Source organism: Podarcis gaigeae, assembly GCF_964106915.1.
Source record: "Podarcis gaigeae genome assembly, chromosome: 4".
NCBI classification, from domain to species: Eukaryota; Metazoa; Chordata; class Lepidosauria; order Squamata; family Lacertidae; genus Podarcis; species Podarcis gaigeae.
In genome coordinates this window covers 35,588,194-35,614,638 of record NC_139677.1, presented here as the reverse complement: position 1 = coordinate 35,614,638, position 26,445 = coordinate 35,588,194, and the positions used below count along the sequence as shown (strand labels likewise).

The 26,445-nt window shown below is 41.3% G+C and overlaps 2 protein-coding genes across 6 annotated transcripts in view; one reads left to right on the top strand and one right to left on the bottom strand.

Annotated features, from left to right (window-relative positions):
* The window catches only part of CYFIP1 (cytoplasmic FMR1 interacting protein 1), a 58,392-nt gene extending 56,322 nt beyond the window's left edge, over positions 1-2,070 (top strand). For both annotated transcript variants that reach the window (XM_083734187.1, XM_083734188.1), the window contains exons 30-31: positions 663-810; positions 959-2,070. In XM_083734187.1, coding sequence (XP_083590313.1) covers positions 663-810; positions 959-1,123 — 313 coding nt within the window. In that variant the 3' untranslated portion in view covers positions 1,124-2,070. The remainder of the gene's footprint in view (positions 1-662; positions 811-958) is intronic.
* A 2,060-nt stretch (positions 2,071-4,130) lies between these two features.
* On the bottom strand, positions 4,131-19,134 carry NIPA2 (NIPA magnesium transporter 2). 4 transcript variants are annotated; one of them, XM_083734501.1, is made up of 7 exons: positions 13,806-13,878; positions 12,690-12,757; positions 10,804-11,034; positions 8,434-8,490; positions 7,238-7,328; positions 5,854-6,014; positions 4,131-5,069 (listed from the first exon to the last, which is right to left on the bottom strand). In XM_083734501.1, exons 2-7 carry the CDS (start codon positions 12,733-12,735, stop codon positions 4,435-4,437), a joined length of 1,221 nt encoding a protein of 406 aa, XP_083590627.1. In that variant the 5' UTR covers positions 12,736-12,757; positions 13,806-13,878; the 3' UTR covers positions 4,131-4,434. The 4 variants fall into 4 exon arrangements, with proteins under 4 accessions (XP_083590627.1, XP_083590628.1, XP_083590629.1 ...); XM_083734502.1 differs by having other exon boundaries at positions 13,575-13,864; XM_083734503.1 differs by lacking the exons at positions 12,690-12,757; positions 13,806-13,878 and adding an exon at positions 18,852-19,134.
* Positions 19,135-26,445: the final 7,311 nt, after the last annotated feature.

Sequence of the window (26,445 nt, the reverse complement as noted above, 5' to 3'; positions counted from 1 at the left end):
GTGCCTTTCTTGAAAAGACCTGTTTTTTGTTGTTGTCTGATGTAGAGAGGTATATATCCTTTAGAACCAAATTTCTCACCAAGGCTTTACAAATTTGCCTAATAAAACCTTAAAAGGGGGAATGGGAAATGATTTATCCTGTAAAGGTTGGGGAGTAGAAATGTAAACCACGATTATTAGCAGTACTCTTGGTGTTATTATTTTTATGGCTGCTCACTAAACAAAATAAATTGAACTGAACATTAGTCACCAAAGTAGTAACCTAATATTAGCCTATGGAAATCTCAGGAAATTGGCAGTGCTTTTATTTAAAAAAACCCAACTTGGGTTAGTTTTGTTTTAGTTTTTCAGCAGTTGTGTTCTTGCCAGTCACTGGCCTGTTCTTCAGAATCAAGGGGAGATGAAGATGGTAAACTCAGGCAAATGGGATGGTATGCAGTTCTCCTTGCCAGTTAACACTCTAGCATTGTAGCACTGCGAGGTAGCAAGTGTTTGGATGAATAATTCCATGTTGCTGCTTATTTTAGACCTGTAATAATAATTTCATAAGATGTCCCTCTGAACAACATCTAGTCCACTTAACGCTAGAAATCTTAACACAGTTCAGTGTTTTCAAAGTTCTGTGTTTCATTTTGACTCTTTCTACGCATCTCACTTCACAGGCAGTGTTTCGGAGATGGGTTGCACTGGGCTGGCTGTATGATAATTGTGCTTTTGGGACAACAGCGTCGGTTTGACGTGCTGGATTTCTGCTACCACTTACTGAAAGTACAGAAACACGACGGCAAAGATGAGGTCATAAAGAACGTGGTAAGTTGACAGAAGCAGTCTCCATTTCTCATTCTGCCTGTTTCTGCTTTTGACACCCTGGCAATATTTCTTTTGTTTTCTTTTGAATTTCCTGAGGCATAAGTGTAGCCTGGCCTTCTCCTTAACTCTTGCTGTTTTGGTTCTGCAGCCTTTGAAGAAAATGGTCGAGAGAATCCGCAAGTTCCAGATCCTGAACGATGAGATCATTACTATATTGGACAAGTATTTGAAATCTGGTGACGGAGAAGGCACCCCTGTGGAGCACGTCCGCTGTTTCCAGCCTCCCATTCATCAGTCGCTGGCCAGTAACTAGGAAAGATCCACTTTTCTCTTTTCCTTTGGAAAGCATACCTGCTGCACCACAATGCCAGACAAGATTTGATGGCTAAGGGGAGTATTTATCTTGACCATCACTGTTTTCTAGTATTGCCTGAGCACCTTCTGTGAGGACCAGGTCTTTAGCTGTTTCCGAGCTTAACAACTGTACACATTCTCAGTTTTTTAGACTATTTTTTATGTACTTTTGATAAAAGGCTTTCAACTGCAGTCTCTTTTTTAGCCTTGAAATCCTTTGCATTTCTTCAGCTGTTGTAATCATTCTAGAGAGGTTTATAGTGTATGGGGTCTTCTTCCATTTGTCCACTTACTAGCAAGAATGAAAAGTTGTCCTTTTCAGGGGTGTCTTTTTTTTTTGTAATTTTCATGTGTAACAGAAGCATTACCCTGCTTTGCTAGCCTTTATGGGAAACACCCTATTTTGTAACTCCTCAAGTGTCTTTCATCACTGGAATGTTCTTTCTCAGAACATCTGTAGCCCCGATATCTTTGGAAATAAAGGTTTTAAAGGGGCCGTTTTTTAAAAGATTATAAGATGGAAGCAATTAATGGTTTTAATCTGTAGAGTGTCTGCCCATGCAGACTTAATGGCTCCTGCTGCTGCTTTTTTAGCTTTTAAAATAAAATGGGGAGAGATCTGAATACCATTTTCCACATTGGATGCAAACAAAGCAGCTGTGTGAGTCACTCTACAACTATATATAGAGCATACTTTGGTTTGATAGAATTTAGAATTATACCCTTTTCAAGTTTTGTTTTGTTGTTTTGGTTCATTCTTAGAAAAGGACTCTACCTTTCCTAACACTTAGCCTCTTTCCAATGCCAAGCTTGGTGAATATTTATAATTTTACTTTTGTGAATCATGGGTCAGTAGTTTAACTACTTCTGAAGCTAAATTCTGAATTAAAACATGTTAAAAGACAACTATGAATGTAAGAGTCACTCTTGTCATGCTCCCATCTAGTGAGAGGAAGAGGTGTTTGCAAATTGCCCTTCTAGGGGCTGTCACTCACAGGCATCATTCTGACACCCAACATGCTGTGCAGTCCTTTTGTGTTGGTTCGTGTGGGTTGTAATCTTACACTCTCTTAACAATTCAGCCACATTGCAAGACCTGTTTAAGGTATAGGTTAAAAATAAAGCTGGCAGTCACATCAGTAGCTTTCCATTTTACAAGGGCAAATCAAATCCTCTCTGGCTTATTTCTTGGCCTCTTTGATTGGTGTGTGGGAAGAAGAGTTCATCGCTATAATTCAGACACTTGGTGCTGATAGCTTTCAGAACGAAGTTAAACAGCCAAATAGTTTTGTGTCCCAAAACTATTAGAAATAATTTGTCTCTCGCTTTTTTGTACGTGGTTTTAAAATGCTATTTGTCTTATAAGGAAAGGCTGCTGTACATTTCACCAGCATGCAAAAAAACCATCTCTTATTTAGAATTTACTTTCAGTGGAAAAGGTAAGGCGGCTAAATTAATACAAACATTTGCTGTCTATATACAAACCAATCTCTAAATTGAAAATAGCATGTGGGTGGTACAAACTGTTTTTGCTATCAATGGCTCCAGTTGCTGTCTCAAATACTACTATATGTAATACATGCAGATGAGGGCTGAAGCGTAGCATTTACCTCTTCTAATTTGGAGCGTAACGCTTGGTTTTTCAGTCATGCTCCTTTTTCGTTTCTAACAGATATAATATATTGCTGTGACATTATGTACGCAGGAACTATTTTTAGCAAAGCTCCGTGAAGTATTTTCAAACAGCCGTGAACATTGCAAAAAGGAAACAGATCCTTGCAAGTTCCAACCTGTGAAGCAACAGTTTGGGTTTCACAATGGACCAGTCTTTATTGTGTCATGATTACGGCACATGTCCTCCTCTGCTGTGTTTTAAGAGCGGTTTAGATTAACCAGTTTAGTCTGCTGCCTGAACCTTACCTGGCCAGTGATTAATCAATCTCACCTATGGTTCATTTGAAACATGCCAGTTTCAAAATGCATGGTTTTAAGATTAGGCAGAACCAGACAATAAGAAGTTGCAAAAGCTTCTTAGTTCCCTCCTTGTGGTTCTACTGCAAGATGGAAAATGTGTATGTTTTAAAAGCACTACAAGTTTTAGTCCTGGTGGTCTCTGATGCTTTGATTACATATCCTTGTCTTCCTTTTAAGACCTAAGCTGTTCATAAAACAGAAGGAATGTGTTTTCTCCCCGTTTATCCTTCTCTAGTCAGCTGTATAAAAAGCTTCTAGGCATAAATGTATTCCCTTCACACACACACACCCAATTTTGTTTAATATAGACTCCCTATCTGCATGTCAATAGTTTGTCTCTACCAATGACATATGCTTAAAACCTGTGCTGAACTTCATTTTTAGGTCAACACGAAGTCTTGGTTCCCATGGAAAACAGGGCAGAGTTGCTCTAAATAGCACTAATTAGGAACTACATTGGTGAGAAAGAAGATAAAAGGCATCTCTCTACAATGTGGTTAATCAAAGCTGGCTTTGGTTTAAACTTACAGGGTGGCTCTGATGGTTACAGCTAGCTAATGCAGGTGAACTGTTGTTTTTACTTGAAAAGCACTGTGGAAATGTTTAGCAAAAGCAGGTTTGTTTCATCATAATACAGTGCAGAGCAAACAAGCCTCATGCCGAACCATATGTTATATCTAAACTGGGCCTATAATCTGTTAACACAAATGAGTGGGTGTAGATGGTATCTAATGCGTCACATAAAAAGAACCTCTTTATAGTAACAGCATTTTCCTGCTTTTAATCTATGTAGATTAAGGTTGCAGCTCAAGGTTTCTTCCAGCTAGGAGAAGGCAAATTTTACACAAGGTTCAGTGGGTTTCACCTAATTCCATTCCCTGAATGTATGAGTAAATTAACAGTTGTTCCATACACTGAAACGCAAGGCTACCTAACTAATTTAGGAAAGCAGCACAAAAAGATGGCCAGGTATGTGTCAATTCACCTCTCACTCATGCAGAAATAAAGCATTTTATTTGTTAAAATTGTCATTAGTGCAATAAGTCCTAAACAAAAAAATTAGTATTTTACATGTTCACAGGTAATTTAGCAAAACATGTTTTTGAAGTCCTTTAGTATTATTTTTTTAAAATGAAAAGGTAAGGCAAATAAAAATCCACCACTGTTCTTGGTCCAAGCTAGTCAAACCTAAAAACAAACGATTGTCTATACATACTGTTTAAATACATTTGTTTCTGACAAGCACTTAAAAAATGACATTCCACAACAAAACACAGTTACAGAATTGCTCTCTTCTTAAGATGCTCCCAGGTTTCCGTTTCTCCTAGAGGCCATTCCCTCTGTGGACTGCAGATCACCTACACGGCTTCCACTTTCTTCGTCGTTAAAGCGTTCGTATGTGTTTGGCAAAGAGCCGTTTATTCCTCTGTCATCTTTACGTAAAGACACGGGCAAGTTTGCTAGGGTGAAGTTGACATCCTTAAAGGCATGCAATAGAAATATCCCCACTATTATTGTGAGAAAGCCGCTAAGAGTGCCAATAACGTCGTCAGCTGCCATGTGTTGCCACTCTTTGAAGAGGATAGCGGAGCAAGTTAAAACAGATGTTGTGAAGAATACATAATAGATTGGTGTCACGAGGGAGGTGTTGAATATATCCAGGGCTCGATTTAAATAGTTGATCTGCGTGCTGACGCAGACAATAAGACTTAGCAGCAGAATCCAGGATAAAGGATGTGTCAGCACGGGCTTCCCAGCAAAAAGTTCCTTTATAGCAATGCCCAAGCCTTTTACACAGGAAACAGACAGAGCTCCAATGACTGAGCATATTGTTATGTACACAAGAATGTTGGTTTGTCCATGCCGTGGTCCCACCACAAAGATCATTATTAAGGACACAATGACAACAAATGTGGCAAAGACCACAAAACCTGCAACATAAAGAGAAATCACATCAGCCACAATTCACGTTTTATTACTCTGTATGAGCTAAGGCTTTGGGGGGAGGGAGTCTGATGCTCAGTAAAGGGGGGGGGGGCTTCCTAATTTTGAGTTTAATGCCAGAGAATGGAATTTTAACATGTGATTTTAGGAGGCAGAACTGTTTTTAAATTGCTGGTTTTATATTTGAAGGTTTTTTTTATTTAGCAACTTGTTTTTAATGTTAATTTCTCATTGGTATTTGATGAGTATTTTAGATTGCCTTTTGTAAACCAGTTAGGTCTTTAGTTCAAGCAAACAGTATTGAACTACTGTTAAAAAAATTGCAGCTAGCTGTGGCAGGGGAAGCACAAAGCACATGGCTGTACTGTATTGTAAAACGCAAACTTCTCTTAAAAGCTTCTATGGTTCTTTTGAACAGTTGCGGGTGCATACCTAAACCTAGTTTTCAGACACCTTGTTCAGAGTCACACAATAACAGTCGTACCCTGGAACTCAGACATTTTGGCTCCTGCACATCGCAAACCCAGAAGTGATTGTTCCAGTTTGCAAACATTCTTTTGGAACCCAACATCCGGCAGGGCTTCCACAGCTTCTGATTGGCTGCAGGAGCTTCCTGGAGCCAACCAGAAGCCACAATTTGGTTTTCAAATGCTTTGTAAGTCGAATGGACTTTCGGAACGGATTCTGTTCGACTTCCAAGGTATGACTGTATTCCTATGAACTGTGCATTTCCTCTACTGCTCCTTTACACAGAATGCAGGGTTCTCTTACCTGGATCACCCAGCTTGTGGGATATTTCATTCAAAGTTTCCACTGCCTCTTCTTGGGGTGCATGAATTACCATCACGGTTGTACCCAGTACACTTAACAAACACCCAACTTTTCCATGCAGATTGAGCTTTTCATTTAAAAAGTACGACGAGAGAATGGCACTGAAACATAAAAAATATAAATCCATGTTGTAAATTTGAATTGCTCCATTATTATTATTTTTAATACCAAAAACCGTCTTGGGGATTCTGACAAGGTTAAAGAGCAAGATACACATGCAATCTGTTTTTCGACAGCTAATATGTTTGAATTTGTAATGTTTTAAAGCTACAATGATACAATTTAGCTCCAAAATGAGAAACACAGCAACTGGTTACAATCAATACAAAATACTGAACAGTGTCTTAACAGGACCTTGATTTAAGTTGATACGATTAATACAACTCAATCAATATAGTTTATTAAATTTCTATCTAAAAACCACCCATAAATTGCATACAATTTATTCATGGGGTGGCAGTGCGCTGATTGCGGCTGCAAATGAGACCAAATAATTCAAAACAATGAAACACACCAAACTGATAAAATGGCAAATCTAATGTTAAACTGAAAGTATTGCACACTGGGCAAATAATCCTAATCATAGACATACAGATGGATTCTTTATTAGTTTCAATTACTCTGGGATGTAATCTTATTCAGAAAACAAGTGACTGATTTAGACTGTGATCATATGCTTACCTGGGAGTAGGCCTCATTGAATAAAGTTGGGCTACTTTTTGAGTAAACATGCAAACAGATTTTGCTGCCTTCATTAATAAGGCATTAAATGCAAGTCAAGACTAAAGATAAAATAAAAACACAGCATAAAAAATGGTAAAGGCCGGTGATAAATGAATTATATAAGCCAGCCTGTAAGGGTTTCAAACCAACGAATATGTTTAAAATAAAAAAATTCCTTCCAGTAGCACCTTAGAGACCAACTAAGTTTGTTATTGGTATGAGCTTTTGTGTGCATGCACACCTGAAGTATCTGAAGAAGTGTGCATGCACATGAAAGCTCATACCAATAACAAACTTAGTTGGTCTGTAAGGTGCTACTGGAAGGAATTTTTTTATTTTGTTTCGACTATGGCAGACCAACACGGCTACCCACCTGTACCTAGCAGTATGTTTAAAGTCAGAGAAGTGGCAATCGAGAAGATAATGGAAATTTAAAAAAAAATCTTAAGTATATAAAATTAAGGCAACTGGGGTGGGGGAGTTCAGGAGAAATTGGAATAAGAGGCTAATAGACTTCAACAAGTTTTTGTGTACTCACACATAAGTATGCACTTAGTAGCAAATGCAACCACACTGCCTCTGAAAATGCCATATTCCTTACCTTACAAGAACACTTAGAGCTCCTAAGGGAGTCACCAACGTAGCTGGTGCAAATGCATAGGCAGCAAAGTTCGCAACTTCGCCAGTTCCCACTACAAATTAAAAATACAAAAGGGGACAAATTTCAGATAAGCTTTCGAAAACTCAAGCTGACCACCTACCCCTGCAGATGAAAACCAAAATGCATAAAAAGCAGCTTTTATCAACAAGGAAATCCCTAAACAGGGAAATTCAAAGCCAACTTCTTAGGAATTTTTAACACAAGAATGCCTTCCAGTTTGGGGTCACCTTTCCAGGTCTCATTACAACGCTCCACTACTTGAGGTAAAACAAATCTTTGGTTTACAATACGAGGGGCATTTTCTCAATTCCCCCTTGTGGAGCCGGAAAGTGATCTGGATTATACTGAATTGGAACTGATCATTCTCCCCCATCGAAATGAAATCTAAACACTCAGCAACACAAATGAATGGGCGTTTGTGTCACAACATACTGTTTCCTGCCTCCAAAACCACATCTTCCCATTTCCTCTCCAGAATTCAGCCCCAGTCTGTCCTAGGGCCCTGTGTTACTTCCTCACTCGGTCTTCAGATTCTTTCACAATACCTGCACTACTTTTCTTTGTTCCTTTACTGGCATTCCACGCTTAAGATTATTCTCTTCCTCCTTTTGGGGGTTCAGAGATATTGCCACATGCCACCATTGAGCCCTTGCCAGGTGTTGCTGACCTGTTCCTCACCTGGTGCTGCCCAAGCCCCCATGTAACACGACCGTTGGTTGCTGCCACCGCCGCCAATCACTCGCCTTACTCCCTCCTCCCCGCAGCCATGTTTTATCTGATGGCAGGGGATTATTATGGGAGCCCAGACAGCACTCAAAAGGCGTGCACTGCAAAGCATCAGACATTGTGTCTTGGGGGGGGGGGGAGATCTGCAGCTGCCTCCTGCGGAACTGCTGCAGATTGTCTGATCCCATAAGGAGAGGCCTCTCTCCCAATGCCACCAGGTAAGCCACATCTACAGCAAAGAGGAAGTGAGATGAGTGACTGGCCCTGAAGTGCCAAGCTTCTCAAGGGCGCACGAGGTCAGTGATGGACCCTTCTGAGCTCCCAGACGGTGCCAACTCTCAATGCAGTCTTGCCTGGATTCACAGATAACCAAAGAGGACTAAAAAAAAAAGTATGTTAGCTTAACTTACTTGACAAGAGTCCAGCCCACCAGAGCCACTCTTTAAGGTATGCATGGCCACCTTGTCCTAGTTTTTTAAGAAAAGGGGGGGAAAGTTACTGTGATAATACACAATAGATGCTGCTATTATATTTTAGGTTTTTAATGGTCCAGAATTATTTTTTTAAAAAAATATATGATACTAGTCAATAATTTTTTTTATTATGATGACTGAAATACTTTTTAAAAATAGTTCTGCAATAATGTTGCTTTGCCCAATCCAAGGTGCTGGAAAACTCTTGGGTCCAATATTTGGATATTACTATTGCTACCATCTTTTACTCGATTTACAAGGGAGTCCTCAGCATGCTAGAAAAAAAGTTTTGCAATATTTCAGATTACATGCATGCACTGATGAAATGCAGCTCAAGAATGTCTGTCTTCCAAGCAGAACACTCCTACAGTGAAATTAAGGAGCTTCTGTGCAATAAAGCCCTGACTCTTCTGCGAGTGAAAATATGGTATACAAAGCTAGGGTTACCTGGCATAGTTTCAGATGAGATATATTTGCATTATGCATGGACAAATGTTGCCAGAATCACAGAACTGTAGAGTTGGAAGGGACCCTGAGGGTCATCTAGCCCAACCCACTGCAACGCAGGAAATTAATAAAATAGGGGTAATTTCCTTAGCATTGGCTTTGTGTAACTTTATATTCCTTGCGTTTTGTTATATTCCGAAAGATTGTTTTTAAAATGCAAATCTGTGTATCGGCTCAGAGAAAAAGAGAACTGAATATACAAATTCATTACTATGCTTTAATTATATAAATATTTTCAAAGTTACTTCCCTAAAAAAAAGGGTCTCATTTCTACGTTGCAATGCTGAAGTCTATCGTAAGCCCAAAGAATTTTTGGATGGGCAGAACTAGCTGCTTTGTTCTCTGGATAAAAGCCAGGTCTCTCCAAGGTCAGATAATAAAACCTTCCTTATCTACTCAACAACATCGATTTCTACTTTTATTTTAATCCTATTTTTCAACTGGCAAAAGCAAAAAATATTCAGAAAACATTAGGTATGCAGTTTGCACAGAAGCCCCTTCTCATTTAATGAACTTTGGGCCACCATTTTCCTTGACCCTGAAACCTCACAAACCATTGTTGCATCCCCACCTCTCAAGGAATTTAAGGAGCCATACGTTTTTAAAAGGTATAGAACTATAGAACTATAAAATTCCACAGAGATCTCAGAGCAGTGCAAGTCTGTGTGTTTCACACAGCTTTTGCTGCCACGTAAGCAGAGTAGGTACCAATTTGCATCATGAAAAGCTCAACCATCCTGCCAAAATGTACACATGCTAGCATTGATAGCATGCAAATTGTTTTAAATATGCATGTTTCAAAATAGTTAACGTCTTTAAAAACAGCTGAAGTTAACCCAATTTATTAACTCTGTAATGTGAAAATATACTCAGGTAGGAAGACCGTTTAGTTGAAGGGATTACAGTGGTACCTCAGGTTACATATGCTTCAGGTTACAGACTCCGCTAACCCAGAAATAGTACCTCGGGTTAAGAACTTCAGGATGAGAACAGAAATCGTGCCCCGGCAGCGCGGCAGCAGCGGAAGGCCCCATTAGCTAAAGTGATGCTTCAGGTTAAGAACAGTTTCAGGTTAAGAACAGACCTCCGGAATGAATTAAGTACTTAACCCGAGGTACCACTGTATTACACTACAAAATTCATGAGACGCTTTTAAACACCAAGCAGAAAAAGTTTTGCCTCAAGGAAGCCCCAAATCCATAAAATATTTGCATAAATAAGAGCAAAATACATGTGTGTTTTCAGACACCCTGAGTTTGAGGTATCCTTGTGAGGAGGGGGTTTCGGTTTTTAGAATTACGTCAAAATATAGGGGTTGGGCATAGACATGCTATGGTTAGTGAAATGCGACTGGAGAACCAAGGGGGTGGTGTTAATTCATTCCTTGAACACTGTAAATAGTGCTGAAGAGTTATATCCCAGCTTGTCTACCACATGCTTCCATTGTGAACACTATAAGGAGTAACATTTCAGTCCATATGTATGGTCTAGCTGAGATTCCTGCATTGCAGCTGTTCTCAGCTGTGGAGAAACAGATCTCCTTTCCTGCATCATGTTAAGCTGCCCCCATCTTTCACTTTTTCAACTCTTAAAACTAAAAGGGTGTAAACTGGCTCTTTTTAATTAAATAAAAAACGTAGTGGGGATTCTCAGAATTCTGTCCCATATGCTAAATTCTGCATACAATTGTAGAAAACGTCATATGAAAGATTTTGTATATGCTTCAAGTTACAGCCAAGATCTGGGCTCAAAGTTCATGTTTTCCCTTAAACATTTTTTCCCATTCAAGCAAACTTTTACCTGCTCTCATGGAGCCCTTCCTAGCCAATCGAAGGAGACCTTTCTTCTTCAGGATGAAACTCCCACCAATGAAAAGGCTGGAGCTCATTGCCAATACCAGACCAATGTAAAAATCATATCTTCCGCTACCCTCAATCATTTCGCCAGTTGCTGAAGCATTCCAGAACGTCACATTGATCAAGGAGCACAGCTGTTGCTGGTACTGGAGGCAAGGCGATGCCAAATCGAAACCTGAAAATAAAACAGAAATCATTACAATAAGGTTCAGCAAGAGAGACAGTTCTTTTGTGCACATGATGCATGGCCCACCCAAAGTTTCTGGATTTGCTTCAGTGGAAGGGGACAGCCATACACACATCTCTCTGGGAGCACCCAACTGTCCTCCAACTCTCCTGGAGGCAAACATACAAACATGTATTCTGAATAACTGCTGGGTCTTCAATGCACCTGTCTATTTCATAAGAAAGAAAGAAAATGCAAGCCACCAAGAATGGGCAGCTCCACTTCTTTGAAACTAAAATGCAGGTACAGGGTACACGGGATAAACTTAAAAGCATTACAAGGATGACATTAGTGAAAAAAGCAACAGACCATAAGAAAAAAAAGCTGTTAAACTAAGAAGCAATCATAGGCACATTTTCCTGTGGGTAGGTACCACTGAACACAGAAACTTGCTTCTGGTTAAACATGCATAGGATCACACTGCATATCTTGTTTTACAATGACATAGATCGGCATATCCAAAATTAACTGTTCCGTACAAGAAAACAAAATCCTTAAATTGAATCTTAGACTATACTTGCAGTATAGCAGGAATGGGGAACCTCTGACACACCACAGAGTCCCAGTTTGGCCCGCAAAGCCATTTCTCCCCAAACCATTCCCATCAGCTGATATCACTGGTGACTTCAGCTGACGGGCACGTCAGGGTTTAATAATAAAAAAATGTGATTATAATTCTGCAATGGCTGTGTGCTGCTGGTGCATGGCAAGGGAAGAGGAAGCAAATCAGCTACCTTGTACACCTTAGATGTACAGGTACATATAGACTATGAAAATAAAGCTACAAAAAGGAAGTAGGCAGTAAAATGACAGTACATGCGGCAATAGGCCTAGCTCTATGTGAAGGTAAAGGAATCTTTTCCCCTTTTGATGTCCTTTGATACTGGGCTCAGCCAAAAGGAAAACCTTTCTGTAACACAAATGATCAAACTCCTTGTCAGAAGCCACAATCCCACCTTGTTATGCAAAAGATGTAATGCACAATGTGAGATATGAAGAAACAGAAGTCAATTATTTCCAGCTTGGGGAAAAAATATATCAGACAAGTAGGTACATGAAACATGGAACAGGCAGCTGCTGCCTTTTTTCCAGGAGCAGATCAAATTAGTAGAGAAAATAACTTGTTTGGGGAACACCTTCACTGTAAGAATAGAGGTGGAAAATTGAAAGAACCTTACAATGACAGTCTCTTGCCTGACAGTCTCTTGCCTGACAAACACATTTGGTTGTTACAAGAGAGTCTGATTTCCAGCAAGAGAAGTCAACTGGTTTAGTCTCTGAAATTCACAGTGTCACGGATAGAGCTATCTGAAGCTGAACCTCAGTATGCAACAGCTTTTCTGTTGGCTATGGCACAGAGAGAGTGTGCTAATTCTTTCAAAAGAAAGTAAAATTCACTTCCTAAAGATAGAACAACCATTACTTATTTTGAAATGCCATTGTTCAAGTCTTCCCACGTCATTTTTAAAACACACCCAAGCTTTCAGGTTCAGTCTTGCACATATAGATCCCTCCCCTACATTACACAAATGTTATCTTAACTGCAAGAGATACATTTTGTGCTTCTATCTATCCAGTTTTCTGTGCAATCTTTATACCCTTACCTTTGTGACATTTTACAGACATTTCTTTAAGCCATTTGTCTTCCATTTCACTAAGCAAATAGGCTACACTGAAAAAGAAAGAATGTCAATCTGTGCCAGACAGTAACTTCATATTGCGCTCCCCTAATTTGTTTACACATTGTGGGGATATGTTCGGGTTTGTTTTTCTTTTAAAGCTCTTTACAGAAAGTGTGTTTCCCTCCTCTACAGTGGGGTTCAAAGACTGATAGGTTTTAGTATTTTCAGGATTTTTTCCTACAGTCAAATATCCTGAACTATGTTTGCTGTTTAATTTCAGCACAAAAAGGCCAGTTCAGCCCTATGACATCAAACCAAAGTTTTAAATTACCTGAAGTATCCACAGCAAGCCTTAACCAACCCACTGCTCTTTCACATACAAGAGATTGAAAAGTTTCCATCTTCAATGCAAAATGAACCAGAGTTCCCTGTTATATCTGAACTCTGACGTGTAGTTTAAAAACTCCAGTTACAGTGGTACCTCGGGTTACAAACACTTTGGGTTACAGACTCTACTAACCCGGAAGTAGTACCTCGGGTTAAGAACTTTACCTCAGGATGAGAAGAGAAATCGTGCGGCGGCCCCTCTAGCTAAAGTGATACCTCAGGTTAAGAATGGACCTCCGGAACGAATTAAGTTCGTAACCAGAGGTACCACTGTATTGAGCAAACAAGGATCATAAAACCATGGTTTGATACTCTTCTGACGTAACTAGAATCTGAGTTAACCAGAGACCCCCAAGTTCAGAAGCACTATTAAATGAGACTTTTGTTGAGGTATTACAATTTATATTTGTAAGAAGTTTCAAGAGAGATATCTAGGAATAACTGAATTCAGCAAGCAATAACACTAACCATACCTAACACTAACTATTTCTAGCCCAAATCAGTATTGTTTCATGATATCCACCTGCATTCTAGCAGATCACATAAACAGATTTTTAAAACAGCCTGTTTTTTTAACCATAAAATCTCTAAATGTCACAGCTTTCAAGCAAAAACTAGAAAGTATTCCCCCCCAAAACCAGGCTTCCAAAATGATCTTCGCCTGTTGAATTTATATCCTTATCCGCCGCAGCATTCACGGTGAATTCCTACATTATTCATGCTGATCTGAATTTGTAAATGTTCCCAATACAAAAGCAAGTAACCAACTTTACTGCGAAAAATTCCTATGAAGGTAATGTTAAGAATTCTAGACCTCTAAATGTTCTCACTGAGCATGCATCATAAAAGGGAGAATGTTAGCATGCTAACAGTAATCTAGTGTACTTTGCATGCCTGGTTCATCTCACTTCTCCTAAAGATGCCTCCATTATTCTGGAGAAGCACAAAGCGTTACACAGACAACCACATGGGGGTAGGGATTTGAGGAATCCTCCTCATTAACGCTTATGTGTCCCAGGAACACCCAGATTATCTATTCTGTATCACAAGATAGCAACTCCCCAATACTGCTGTTGCCTCTGGCCACACTTCAGTTTCTGCCTTCCAAACTGTCCCCATTCCTTTGCATAACCAGTAGGGAGACAGTGAGGCTGTAACAAAATATATCCTGTTGAAAGCTGGGGCTGTTTCATGACACGAAAGGACAGGAACAACATTTTCAGCCACTATGAAGTACAACAGGGTGAGGAGCTGGATCTGTTTGGCAGGCCCAGGTCCTTATCTCCCTAAGCCCTGCAAGTCAAGTTTCACACATGGGCAGTTACCCACCTGCCATTCCCTTGACATCATGGTGATATCAGGTGACTAATTTCTGCCTGTGCAGTTTGAAATCAAACCATGTGGGCATAGGCACAGTGCCTTTGCTAACGCCACTTTTACCTGCCACACACCTGACATTATATAAAATATCAGACATAGGGCAATGAGTGGTGTTTGGCCAAAATGGCCTGGAAGGCCTAATCAGGGCCATGGGCAAAGGTTCCCCCATCTTGGAAGTAGAATGTTATATACCATGTTTCTCATTTTTGATTCTCCTAAACCACGGGTGAGAAGGCAATGCTTCTCCCGATGTCGCTGGACTACAACTGCAAATCATCACTGACAATTGGCCATTCTTGGCTTGAGCTGATGGCAGTTGGTGTCTGGCAGCATCTGAAGGGTTAATAATAATAATAATAATAACAACAACAATTTAGTATTTATATCCCACTCATCTGGCTGGGTTTCCCCAGCAACTCTGGGTGGCTCCCAACAGAATTAATGATAATGAAAAAGTGATAACACAACAGACATTAAAAACCTCCCTAAACAGGGCTGCCTTCAGATGACTTCTAAAAGTCAGATAGTTGTTTATTTCCTTGACATCTGATGGGAGGGCGTTCCACAGGGTGGGTGCCACTACCAAGAAGGCCCTCTGCTTGGTTCACCTCACTTCTCGCAATGAGGGCACCACCAGAAGGCCCTCGGAGCTGGACCTCAGTGTCTGGGCTGAACAATGGGGGTGGAGACGCTCCTTCAGGCATACTGGGCCGAGGCTGTTTAGGGGTTATCCTTGCTTTAAGCAAATACTGGTCCTTCCAATTCTACAATTGATTCTAAGCTATCAAACAATCGCCTACTGAAGAAAAATACAATGCATTTGGAGTACCTAACTAGACTTAAGGAATGATTTACAACCTGTAAAACTCAGAAGTTCCTATCATGCTAGCCTATCTACTCTAAAATGGCAAAGAAAAAAATGGGTAACTGAATCATACAAATCACATGGCAAATATATCCTTAACTCTGCTACTTTGAACTCCCTTATCAGTAGCACTTCCCTTGAAAGTTTTTCACTGCTCTATAATAAAATCACACTGCTCCATTTTCAACAAATTATGGAAGAAATAATTCTGAAAGCTAAGGAAACAAAGGTGATCCACATATATATGGTTGAGCACAAACTTTTAATTGGGACCAACCAAAATATCACAGTATTGTGGCAATACAGTGGTACCTCAGGTTACATATGCTTCAGGTTACGCTAACCCAGAAATATTACCTCGGGTTAAGAACTTTGCTTCAGGATGAGAACAGAAATTGTGCTCCGGCGGCGCGGCAGCAGCAGGAGGCCCCATTAGCTAAAGTGGTGCTTCAGGTTAAGAACAGTTTCAGGTTAAGAACAGACCTCCGGTATGAATTAAGTACTTAACCCGAGGTACCAGTGTATTTTGAGTTCTCTAGAAGTCTTCCAACAAACAATATATTACACAAAGAATGGGGGCTGGAGATGAAATAACAAAAACAAATTAGAGTAGATATTGTAGGCTCAGTTCCAAGATGGGGACTACAGACTGAGCACCACCCCTCTCAGGTGCTGATGCTAACAGATGACAGGTTTAAGATTCTGGCTGTTGCAGCTGCTGAGAAATTAAAGTTATGCTTCCTGCTGGCTAAGTAGTTTTACAACAACAAACATAAAAGTAATAATGTTAATTATAGTTTAAATGCTTTCAATCCTACATACTCAGATGCAGCCACAAACTTTCAGGTGCTGGGCAAACTTAAAACTCATTGGAAGTGTCTGCAATCCAAGCCCCAACACGAGACTAATTTTCACTACTTCTACAAATAGTGCTAGCTTAGCGTATTTATAAAGCCACTGTACTTCAGCTGCATACATTTTTACTGTATCTTAACAAAGCAACTTCTGTATGGACATGTTACAAGATTATAGAAAGCCCTTCATGACTATGTCACATGACACTCTTGTACAAGGCGTATCACAAAGGGAACCTAGGACCATTACAGCTTTGAGAATCTGCACAATAAAGTGCTACTAGCCTCTAGTATCTCATACAACACCATGAGGGAAGAATATTGCTTTAGGTACAAAGTGTTTAATGTGCTGAGTTAGCAGGACTGATCAGTAATTTACATACAGAGGACAATCTCTAATATATGTTTTTTCTCTAGGTGGTAGGGCCTTTGAAAGCACCTTGGGCCTGGAAGATCTCAGGCAGCCAGCGTAATTGCCACAAAACAGTCTGCACATTATTCTCACTTCCTCACATCCATGCTGCAGCTCACTTTTTGATGTCAATTGGAGCTTTCTTCAATGTCCGCGTCATTCAGTATTCTATAGTAGTCCACCCTTAAGGTTGCAAAACTATTAATATGTACGATCACTTTGCTTGAACAAAACTGATGTTTTAAATTACGTTTTTGTGGATCTTGACTTGATTTTATCATTATATGCTACACTCTGCCTTCCATTTTTAAAAATGAAAATCCAGATTAAATATCAAAGTAGTATGAAATTTTAAAAAGCCACAAGTAAACACTTCATAATAATATAACAGAACCAGAAAGAATATTATTATTATTGAGTCAGACCATCATGAGATCAAGCATTAAGGGGTGGAACCTCTACATGTGTAATGTATAAAAGATACTTGCTATATTCTGTTCTAGGAGCAAGGATGAGACCAAGAAACCCCACGCTGTACAGCGCCTGGAGATTGAATACCAATCCCCAAAAACAGGTTTATATCAAGTGCATTAGGATTATCCACCAGACTTGCTTTACCTCATCCACTTGGCAAAAACTTCAGTACTAGAACAACCACACCTAGGTATTTAATCTCAGAAATGCAACCTAGGTGTCTTGAGCTAATTGGTAATACCCAAACTCCAGATCTTTTCCAGCAAGTGCTTTGTAGCAACAGCAGAAACCCCACAAATCAATTCCTGTGGTTCTCAACTCGCCTCCCAATTACCACATTCTGGACAGGGCCAATTCAAACCAGGTATAAGCAGACTTCTACTTTGTTTGGGGTTTTTGTTTTTTACTAAGTCCCCGAAATCTACCAATTCAACCCAGCAGCAAAACACAGACCCTACAAGTTAAAGAGTCTAGGGTTAAGCATGCAATCAATAAAAAACATAAAGCAGGAAAGAAATAGCTTGTGCCTTTTCACTGAAAGACAAAGTAGAACTATAACAAATAACAGCAACTGTAAAAGCAGCAGCACAACTACTAGCAATAAGCAACACACCAGGCAGAAAAATAATATTAAAAGTTCTCTAATGGCCAGTGAAGGCTTACCGAAATAGCAAAGTCTTCACCAGCTAGCAGAAGGAGATAGCTAGGCAGGCTTCAGAGGGCAATGAATTCACCCCTATGGGCAACGCAGTGGAGAAGACCCCACAACTCACTCTTGGATTTTGCTTTGGCAAAGGATGGGTTATCACCTTGACTTCTTGAGCAGTGTAAGGTAAGGCACTGATCTTCAACTGGCGGTCCTGGACCCACTACTGAGTCACCATACACCCAAAAGCAGGTTACAATGCCGCCACCACATTGGGAAAATAAATAGAGGCAAGTCTCCAAGTCTGTTTGAGCTAAAGGTGGGTCTTAGGGCTAAAAAGGCTGAAGACTAATGCCCTAAAAGGATATTAGACCCACAGTACAATCACTCAAACTATGAGAAGAAATCCATCCCATGGCTCACTCCTTAAACACCACAACTTACTAGAACAGCAGGAAGCAACCTATAAATTAACCAACATGCATTTAATGATCGTAATGAAATGAGGTAAGAGAGATATGAAGTCACAGGCTTCCAAGAAAGGATAGCTATAGTTCCTGGAGCTCCTTCGCCCACGCCATCCTGCCTCAGCCGTGCTCTTAAAAATAAATAAATCAGATTGCTAAATCTCCAAATCACATCCGCCTCAGCCTGCTCTCGCGAAATGCGTATTTAAGTGGAAGTCGCTCCCCTGGGTGACGCGCCACTCACTTTTATTTTTACTCAAGAGTAAACCCGTTGACATGAGTGGCCATGCCTAACCCGCCTCCATTCATTCCAGCAGGCCTGCTCTCTGCGTAAAAGTTAAGTTGACATCACATCCCACCGAAGCGCAACAACTCCCGGATAAGTGCACACCATACAACGGTCACAACAATATTGTGGCAAGGAGAGAGAGAGTGTGTGTGTGAGTGTCGTGCAATCGCTGGCTCCGTGCAAGCCCCACACAAATCTTTTTGCAACGACCATCCCCTCCGCTTTGCACGCTCCGCGCGACGCCGGACAACTAAAGCAAAGCGCCGCTTGGCGAGGGGCAGGAGGCCGGCCCGAGTCGCGCGGGGTCCGGCTCCGCTTCTCTGCGGGGAGACGGAGAGAAGCCACTCGCCGGAGGCCCAAGCCCGGTTACCTGCAACGGCGGCGCCTCTTTCTTCCTCATATCCCGCCCGCCCGGAGAGGGGCCGCGGCCGGCGTAGCGGCGTCGGAGAGGAGGAGAAGCAGCAGCAGCAGCGGAGGAGGAAGAGGCGTCGGAGGAGGAGGCCGAGGGGAAGCCAAGCGCCCTTGCCAAGCGCGCGCCGTCGCCATGGGGAAAGCCCCGCTCAGGTGCTGGGCTGCTCCGCGCCGTCGCCCGCCCTCCGCGCAAACCCACGCGAGAAACTCCGCCGGCGCCCTCGCTTCCCTTGGCATGCCAGGCGGAAAGGGAGGAGCGACGGGCCGGGCGGAAGCTGCCTCACCGAGGGGATATGTTTTTGGGGTGGGGAGGGATGTCACGTGAGAGTTTCCCCATTCCTCCTTTCCGGGGAGATGTGTGGGAAATGGGGTAAGGCGGACACCCAAGCTTGCAGTGCAAATCTGCTCAGGAGTCGTGCGAAGTGCGCGCGAATTTTGGAGCAGCGGCCTTGTTTGTTTATTATATTTCTGTTGCATCCGTTTATATTGCATTTATTTTCCAGCAAGGAAGCTTTAAGGTGGCGTGTACAATTTCCCCCGGCCCACTCCTCCCGTATTATCCTCACAGCAACCCTGTGAGGCCGGCTGAGCAGCAGTGACTGGCCCAAGGTCAACCCCAGGTGTGCTTCTTGGTGGAGTGCGGATTTGAACCCTGATCTCCCAGTCTGACCACCCCACTGGCTGTACTTGATATAGGGTCCGGCTGCCGCTCTCGACTGAGTGCGTAACGGCACCTGTAGCAAATGGGTGGCTTTGCAGTCGCTTTGTCCTTGATTTCATGTACAGGTGTGCCCTTGGCCGCTAAATAAAGGTAAAGGAACCCCTGACCATTAGGTTCAGTCGTGACCGACTCTGGGGTTGCGGCACTCATCTCGCTTTATTGGCCGAGGGAGCCGGCGTTTGTCCGCAGACAGCTTTTGGGTCATGTGGCAGCATGACCAAGCTGCTTCTGTCGAACCAGAGCAACAAACGCAAACGCCGTTTACCTTCCCGCTGGAGCGGTACCTATTTATCTACTTGCACTTTGACGTGCTTTCAAACTGCTAGGTTGGCAGGAGCAGGGACTGAGCAATGGGAGCTCACCCTATCGCAGGGATTTGAACTGCCGACCTTCTGATTGGCAAACCCTAGGCTCTGTGATTTAACCCACAACGCCACCCGCTAAATACCTGATGGCTAATGTGTGCATGTTTCCAGTGGAATTCCCATTTACAGAAAACATAGCAAAACGGGTTAGAGTAGATGACCCTGGAGTCCCCTTCCAACCCTACAATTCTGGATTATCACGGACCCATAAAACAGGGAAGAGCTACGCTTGCTATTTGCCCTTCTCACTGTGAGTTGTTTATTCTGTCTCCTGGGGCTACTGCTTTTTGTCTGTCCAGCATCTAATTGCTTAAGGGCAGAGTTCATTTGAGAAATATGAGCCCGCAGTTTAAGCACCTGATACAACTGTAAGATAGTGGAAAAAGTTGCCCTGGAGGGTTTCAGACCTCATTAAAGAGGTTTAGTCAGTGGATGTAAACTGTAGATCCTATCTTGGGTGAAAAGGAAAACTAGGAGAAGAGCACAACATGGGCACGTGTATGTAAGCCCGGTTCCCCCTCAGCAATTGCTTGTGGGGAGACTTGTGGGGCCTAAGGGTTCAAAACTATGGTAGGATGCCAGGGCCCCAAAATGGCACACGGGGAGAAATGAGACAAAACTTAATAAAATGGGCCCAACTCTATAAAGGAGAGTAAGCAAGAAATTAAATTGAATATATAATTTTAAAAACATTGACATAGGAGGGGAGTCCCAATGATTTAGGGGACGCGGGTGGCGCTGTGGGTTAAACCACAGAGCCTAGGACTTGCCAATCAGAAGATCGGCGGTTCAAATCCCTGCGATGGGGTGAGCTCCCGTTGCTCGGTCCCTGCTCCTGCCAACGTAGCAGTTCGAAAGCACATCAAAGTGCAAGTAGATAAATAGGTACCGCTCCAGCAGGAAGGTAAACGGCGTTTCTGTGTGCTGCTCTGGTTCGCCACAAGTGGCTTTGTCATACTGGCCACATGACCCGGAAGCTGTACGCCGGCTCCCTCAGCCAATAAAGTGAGATGAGTGCTGCAACCCCAGAGTTGGTCACGACTGGACCTAATGGTCAGGGGTCCCTTTACCTTTTACCCAGTGATTTAGCTATAGGTGAGCAATTAATCTGGCTACTTCTAGGCTGCAATGCAACAGTAGACCCTCAGCCTCTGTCCTTCCCTGGCTGTGAGCTGCTGCTGAACAAACACTGAGAGGTGGTTCAGTAGTGCTCTCACTTCTCTTGCCTTCTCTGGGTGGTTCTGAAAAAGACAGTTCTTTTACTAGTTTCTTTGTGGTTTCTTCCCCTGAAAGCTGTCTGTGGACAAATGCTGTGTCCCTCGGCCTGAAAGCGAGATGAGCACCGCAACCCCATAGTCACCTTTCACTGGACTTAACCATCCAGGAGTCCTTTTTTTAAAACCTTACTTCATGAGGTTGCACATCCATATGTATGCACACACACCTCTATTTTTCCAGCTTGTTCTGCCCAGTTATGAGTTCACTGTTCCTAACAAAGATGCAAAATAATAGGGGCAGCATCGAGAGAAAACTGCAAATTTAAGAATGCAACATAAGCTATGGAATTTGGTCTCACTAGACGCAGTGATGGCCACCATCTCGTATAGCTTTAAAAAAAGGAGACGACCAATACATGTACAACAAAGCTTTCAATGACTATTAGCTATAATGGCTACAGGTCCTCCAAGTGAACCAATTTTCCAGGGATGTCCCTGATTTAGAAAAGCTGTCCCGGTTTCTGATTTGATCCTGGAATGTCCCACTTTTCCTTAAGTTGTCCTTATTTTCATTGGAGAAATGTTGGGTATGGAGTTATTCAACTCCCAAGCAATCTGATGGCAATCCTGTATAGGGAAGTTTTTTTTAATGTTTTATATTTTTATTATGTTTTTATATATGTTGGAAGCTGCCCAGAGTGGCTGGGGCAACCCAGTAAGATGTGTGGGGTATAAATAGTAAAGTTATCATTATGGAATGGGACATCCCTATTTTCATCAGAGAAAGGTTGGAGGTTATGTGGCTATGCTCTGCCTCTGCACATAAGAGGCAACAATGCTTCTGAATGCCAGGGTTCTTCTGAAGTATTGCCTTTTAAAGGCAAGTCCCACCTGAGTTTCCTTTTAGTTCAATGTATCTGAAAAGAAACATACAGTACTACAAAGCTCTAAAGGTCAGATTCACAACCAGTCTGGGTAGTGCAACGGGCTTTCGCTTTTCCCCCCTCATGCCCCCAATTGGTTCTATGGGGTCAGAAGAACCCCTAGAACAGTGCATGGGGGCCATGGGAAAGATAAAGGGGAGATAGTTCTGTATGGCAAGCAGAAATCATAATAGTGCGACATCTAATTCCTAAGTTTCTTTTACCTTAAAAGATTTATGATGACTTGTCCAGTCCCTTATTCAAGATCACTATGACAACCTAAATAGGCATAATGGGATATCTCCGTGGTATAGTGGTACCTCGGGTTAAGAACTTAATTCATTCCAGAGGTCCGTTCTTAACCTGAGGTACCACTTTAGCTAATGGGGCCTTCTGCTGCCACTGCACGATTTCTGTTCTCATCCTAAAGCAAAGTTCTTAACCCGAGGTACTATTTCTGGGTTAGCGGAGTCTGTAACCCGAGGTAATACCGTATATTCATGCACTAGTGTAATGAATATGTCGGTACATTTTAATTATTTCAAATTAAAAGTTATTGTTAGCTATGCCTCGTGTTTATTTATCCCTCTCTCCACTGCTACACCTGCTGCTAAGGAGCTGATAACTTTCTCAAACTGCTTGCTTACTCCAGCCAGCATCTAAATCATTAATAATTCGGCCTACCTTTCGCACAGCAGGTGCCTCTGCATGTAACCTGAAGTGCTCTCTCCCACTGCATAATTCAGAGGTGGCTTCCTTACCTTACTTTTCAGCCAGCTTCAAAAACTGCTGTTGCCATTTCACAGTGAGTTCTGGTTCTAAAAATGGGCAGAATCTCATTAACAAGCCCAGTTCATGTCTGCAAAAGTTCGGACATGCATTCAGAGTTTTTCTGCTATGGCATTGCAACCACTCCACCATGCCCCATTTAAACGCCCATATTATTAATCCTCTCTTACAGGGCCACAAAAAGAAAAATATATCTATATATGCCATTCCTGTGACTTACACTGCAACTGCTACATGTTTGGGGTCAGATATGGCATTTGTCATGTCATTTGGCCTTGTATCGCTGTTTTGTTTTTAATTTCTGGCAGGAGGGGGCACTACAGTTCTGAATGGTGAAAGAAAAGGGGGAGAAGCCTTAAGGCACTGAAGGTGTAATGTTTGCCAAGGCGAAGTCCAAACACTGAAAACAGGTTTTAGAGCTAAGTCCCAATTTAAATTAAGCCATAAAAGTGAATGATAAGATTACTTAAGTACTAGGGTCTGTCACATCCCACTGCTAGTAGGTTAGCCCTTAGGTAGGATATAAACATTTTCTTATCTTTGTGAAGGAAAAACAATTAGTGATTTTGACTGGAGGATTAGGAGAAAGCCTGCTAGTGAGATTGTGAATTATAATACTCGCCTCAAAAACGTAACAGAGCTACGAAGAAAAATCTCAAAGCAAACACTGAACTAGAATTTTTTTTTTATTTTAAAACAGTACACATTAATAAATAGGTCTGTTGTCAGAATCCTTAATAAATAGCCTTTGCTAATTTACAAGGCAAATACAATATGCCTATAACTACTTTTTTTTTTTAAAGCAAAGTTAAGGTTATTGAGCATTTAACAAATCTATATACATATTGTTTTGGAAGCTAATAAAATAGTCCTCTTTAGTCTGCCTGAAGTAACTATATTGCAACACAAAAGCATTTAAGCAATCAAGCCCATAGCATTTGAGGTTTGCTCCCTTTTCCATTATTTGAATCCGCATTTTTATTTGATGCCAACCAGCCAACACCACTTCTACTACAAGAGAGAACAGAAGACTTTCACCTCTAGGTCAGGGATGGGGAACCTGTGGCTCTTCCAGATGTTGCTGGACTCCAGGTCCCATCAGCCCCAGCTAGTATTGTTGTGTGTTGTAGTCCAGAAACATCTGGAGGAATACAGGTACCCCACACCTGTTGGTGTGGCTCTATGTAAGAAGTCCCCCCCCCCCCAAGTGCAAACCTATATGCCAACTGTGTGTTCAAAGAGCTCTGAAATCTTTAAAGTCCTCCATTTATATTAGAAAGTGCGAGTGGTCCGTCATGCAAGTACAGTCCAACTTTCAGTACAGATTATAGGCCCTCTTTATTTAATCATAATAAAATGGAATCACAGCTTCCATTTCAAAATTCAGTGTATTTGACTTTGTAGCTAGTTTTTTTCAGTATCACTACATTCAGCATAAACCAAGTTTATTACTAAGATAGTTTCATATAAATGAAATGAACATATTCATATACAGTGCTTTTTCCCCCTTAAAAAATGTTTAGGGGTATTCTAATTTTCCTACTCATATTGAAATACTACCGCCCAATGAGGCCAAACTTAGATTCACAAAATGTTTAGGGGTATGTGTACCCCGGTATACAACCAGAAAAAAAGCGCTGGATTAATAAATATGAATCTTTCTCTCGCATACACACAATCTCACACTCACACAATTTTGAAACAGTTACTAGGAGAAATAATTTCTGTAGGCAGAAACTTAAAAGCCAATTAAAGAGCACTTCATATTTATTCAGAACTAAGTCCCACATTCTTTATTGATGCTTGCTCCCTAGTCCAAGTAAGAATTGCAGTCTTTGTTCTAACTATTTCTGGGGTTGCTCTATCGAGCTTCTAAGTATTTGTTAGTGGATTGTGCCCAAAGTCTACAAAAAAAGTGTTCCTGTTTAAGCAGGCTGTGAGTTGCAACCTTGGTTTGCTTTTAAAAAACACACATATAATATTGTGTTGTATTTAGGATATTACAAAAATGTTTTTTTGGCTTCATCAGAAAGGTTTGTTACTATTAGACTTCAAGTCAATAAAGCAGGGGATAAATATGTAAATCCTACATCATGTTTCTCAAAAGAATTAAGTGTCTTCTGTACATCATTATCATACTTCATAAATACGCTATGAAATGCCTTTAGAGCATGCTCAACTATAGCGCACTGCCCTTCCCACTTAAAATAATTAGAGCCCAAGCTTATGAAAATGTTTTAAGTGCCTAGGTTCCTGTACAATCAATGTGTACAAACTAGGCAACAACCTAGAAAGTGCATGTCGAAGTTAGAGGAAGACTGAAATTGAGGAGATAACTGCATATTTATTTCCCAGTATGGGACACCAATCAATACAGTACGGTAAGGAACTTAAAACACACAAACAACCAAAGTAGTAACAGCAGAGGAAGATCAGGGAATGGAAGGAAAGTACTGTTGCTAGCATTACTATTACTGTTGATTATTTTACACCCGGAATTCAGGAAAACTGACCTTTAGACAGGGTAACAAAAACAAAATGTAAGGGAAAACTATCAGCTGATCAGAGTAACAAAAATAAATGCATCTATTTGCCATTCAGAATGTCAAATGCCAAGATATAAATTATGTGCAAGGCCGCTAAAAATATGTCAGAACGTTATTCTATTCCTGCTAGTCAGTGCACCTAAAAACAAGGCCCATATATCAGAAATCAACCTACATAAGTCAGTTCAAAAAGTGTCACAAGCAAAGAGTGGGTGCATTGCAGAAAGGTGACAGCACCACAAATGGCTTCAGATGGACTTGCCATGCTCTACTGCCCAGACAAGGGATGGCCAGCTGGCAGGCTCCATGGTCTTTTTTACCTGTCAGCCATTCCCTTTTAAAATCAAGGGGTGGTAAATCAAGTATATGTACACTCTTAAGGAAAGCAAAAATGTTTTTTTTTTAAGTTGCAAGAATGAGAGAAATATCATACTTTAACGCTACATCTCTCTCGGATTTGTCTGCAGCATGTACCGTATTTTTCGCTCTATAAGACGCACCAGACCACAAGACGCACCTAGTTTTTGGAGGAGGAAAACAAGGAAAAAAATATTCTGAATCTCAGAAGCCAAAACAGCAAGAGGGATCGCTGTGCGGTTAAAGCAGCAATCCCTCTTGCTGTTCTGGCTTCTGGTATAGCTGCGCAACCTGCATTCGCTTCATAAGACACACACACACACACATTTCCCCTTACTTTTTAGGAGGGAAAAAGTGAGTCTTATAGAGCAAAAAATACGGTATGTTATACATAAGCATATATATATATATATATATTTGTCTTTATTATGCTTGAGCACACAAACATACACTCTCCATAATTGTAAAGAGCTTCCTTCCAGATGGCATAATCTTTATTATGGAGCCTGACAGGGTATGTTTGGGTGGCAAAATAGATTTCTGCCCCTGAAACATTATTGGGAAGACAGTCAACCTTCCCCCCATTAGGCATCCCAGGCCTAGACAGACAATGGCTCTTTCAGTCAAGAATACCT

What these genes read in the sequence shown, in the direction of transcription:
- NIPA2 (XM_083734501.1), bottom strand. Translation starts at nt 12,735, where the DNA reads ATGGAAGACAAATGGCTTAAAGAAATGTCTGTAAAATGTCACAAAG. An exon ending in GTCTGTAAAATGTCACAAAG is followed by an intron (nt 11,035 to 12,689) that starts GTAAGGGTATAA and finishes TTTTATTTTCAG; the next exon opens with GTTTCGATTTGGCATCGCCT. An exon ending in GTGGGCTGGACTCTTGTCAA is followed by an intron (nt 7,329 to 8,433) that starts GTAAGTTAAGCT and finishes TTTAATTTGTAG; the next exon opens with TGGGAACTGGCGAAGTTGCG.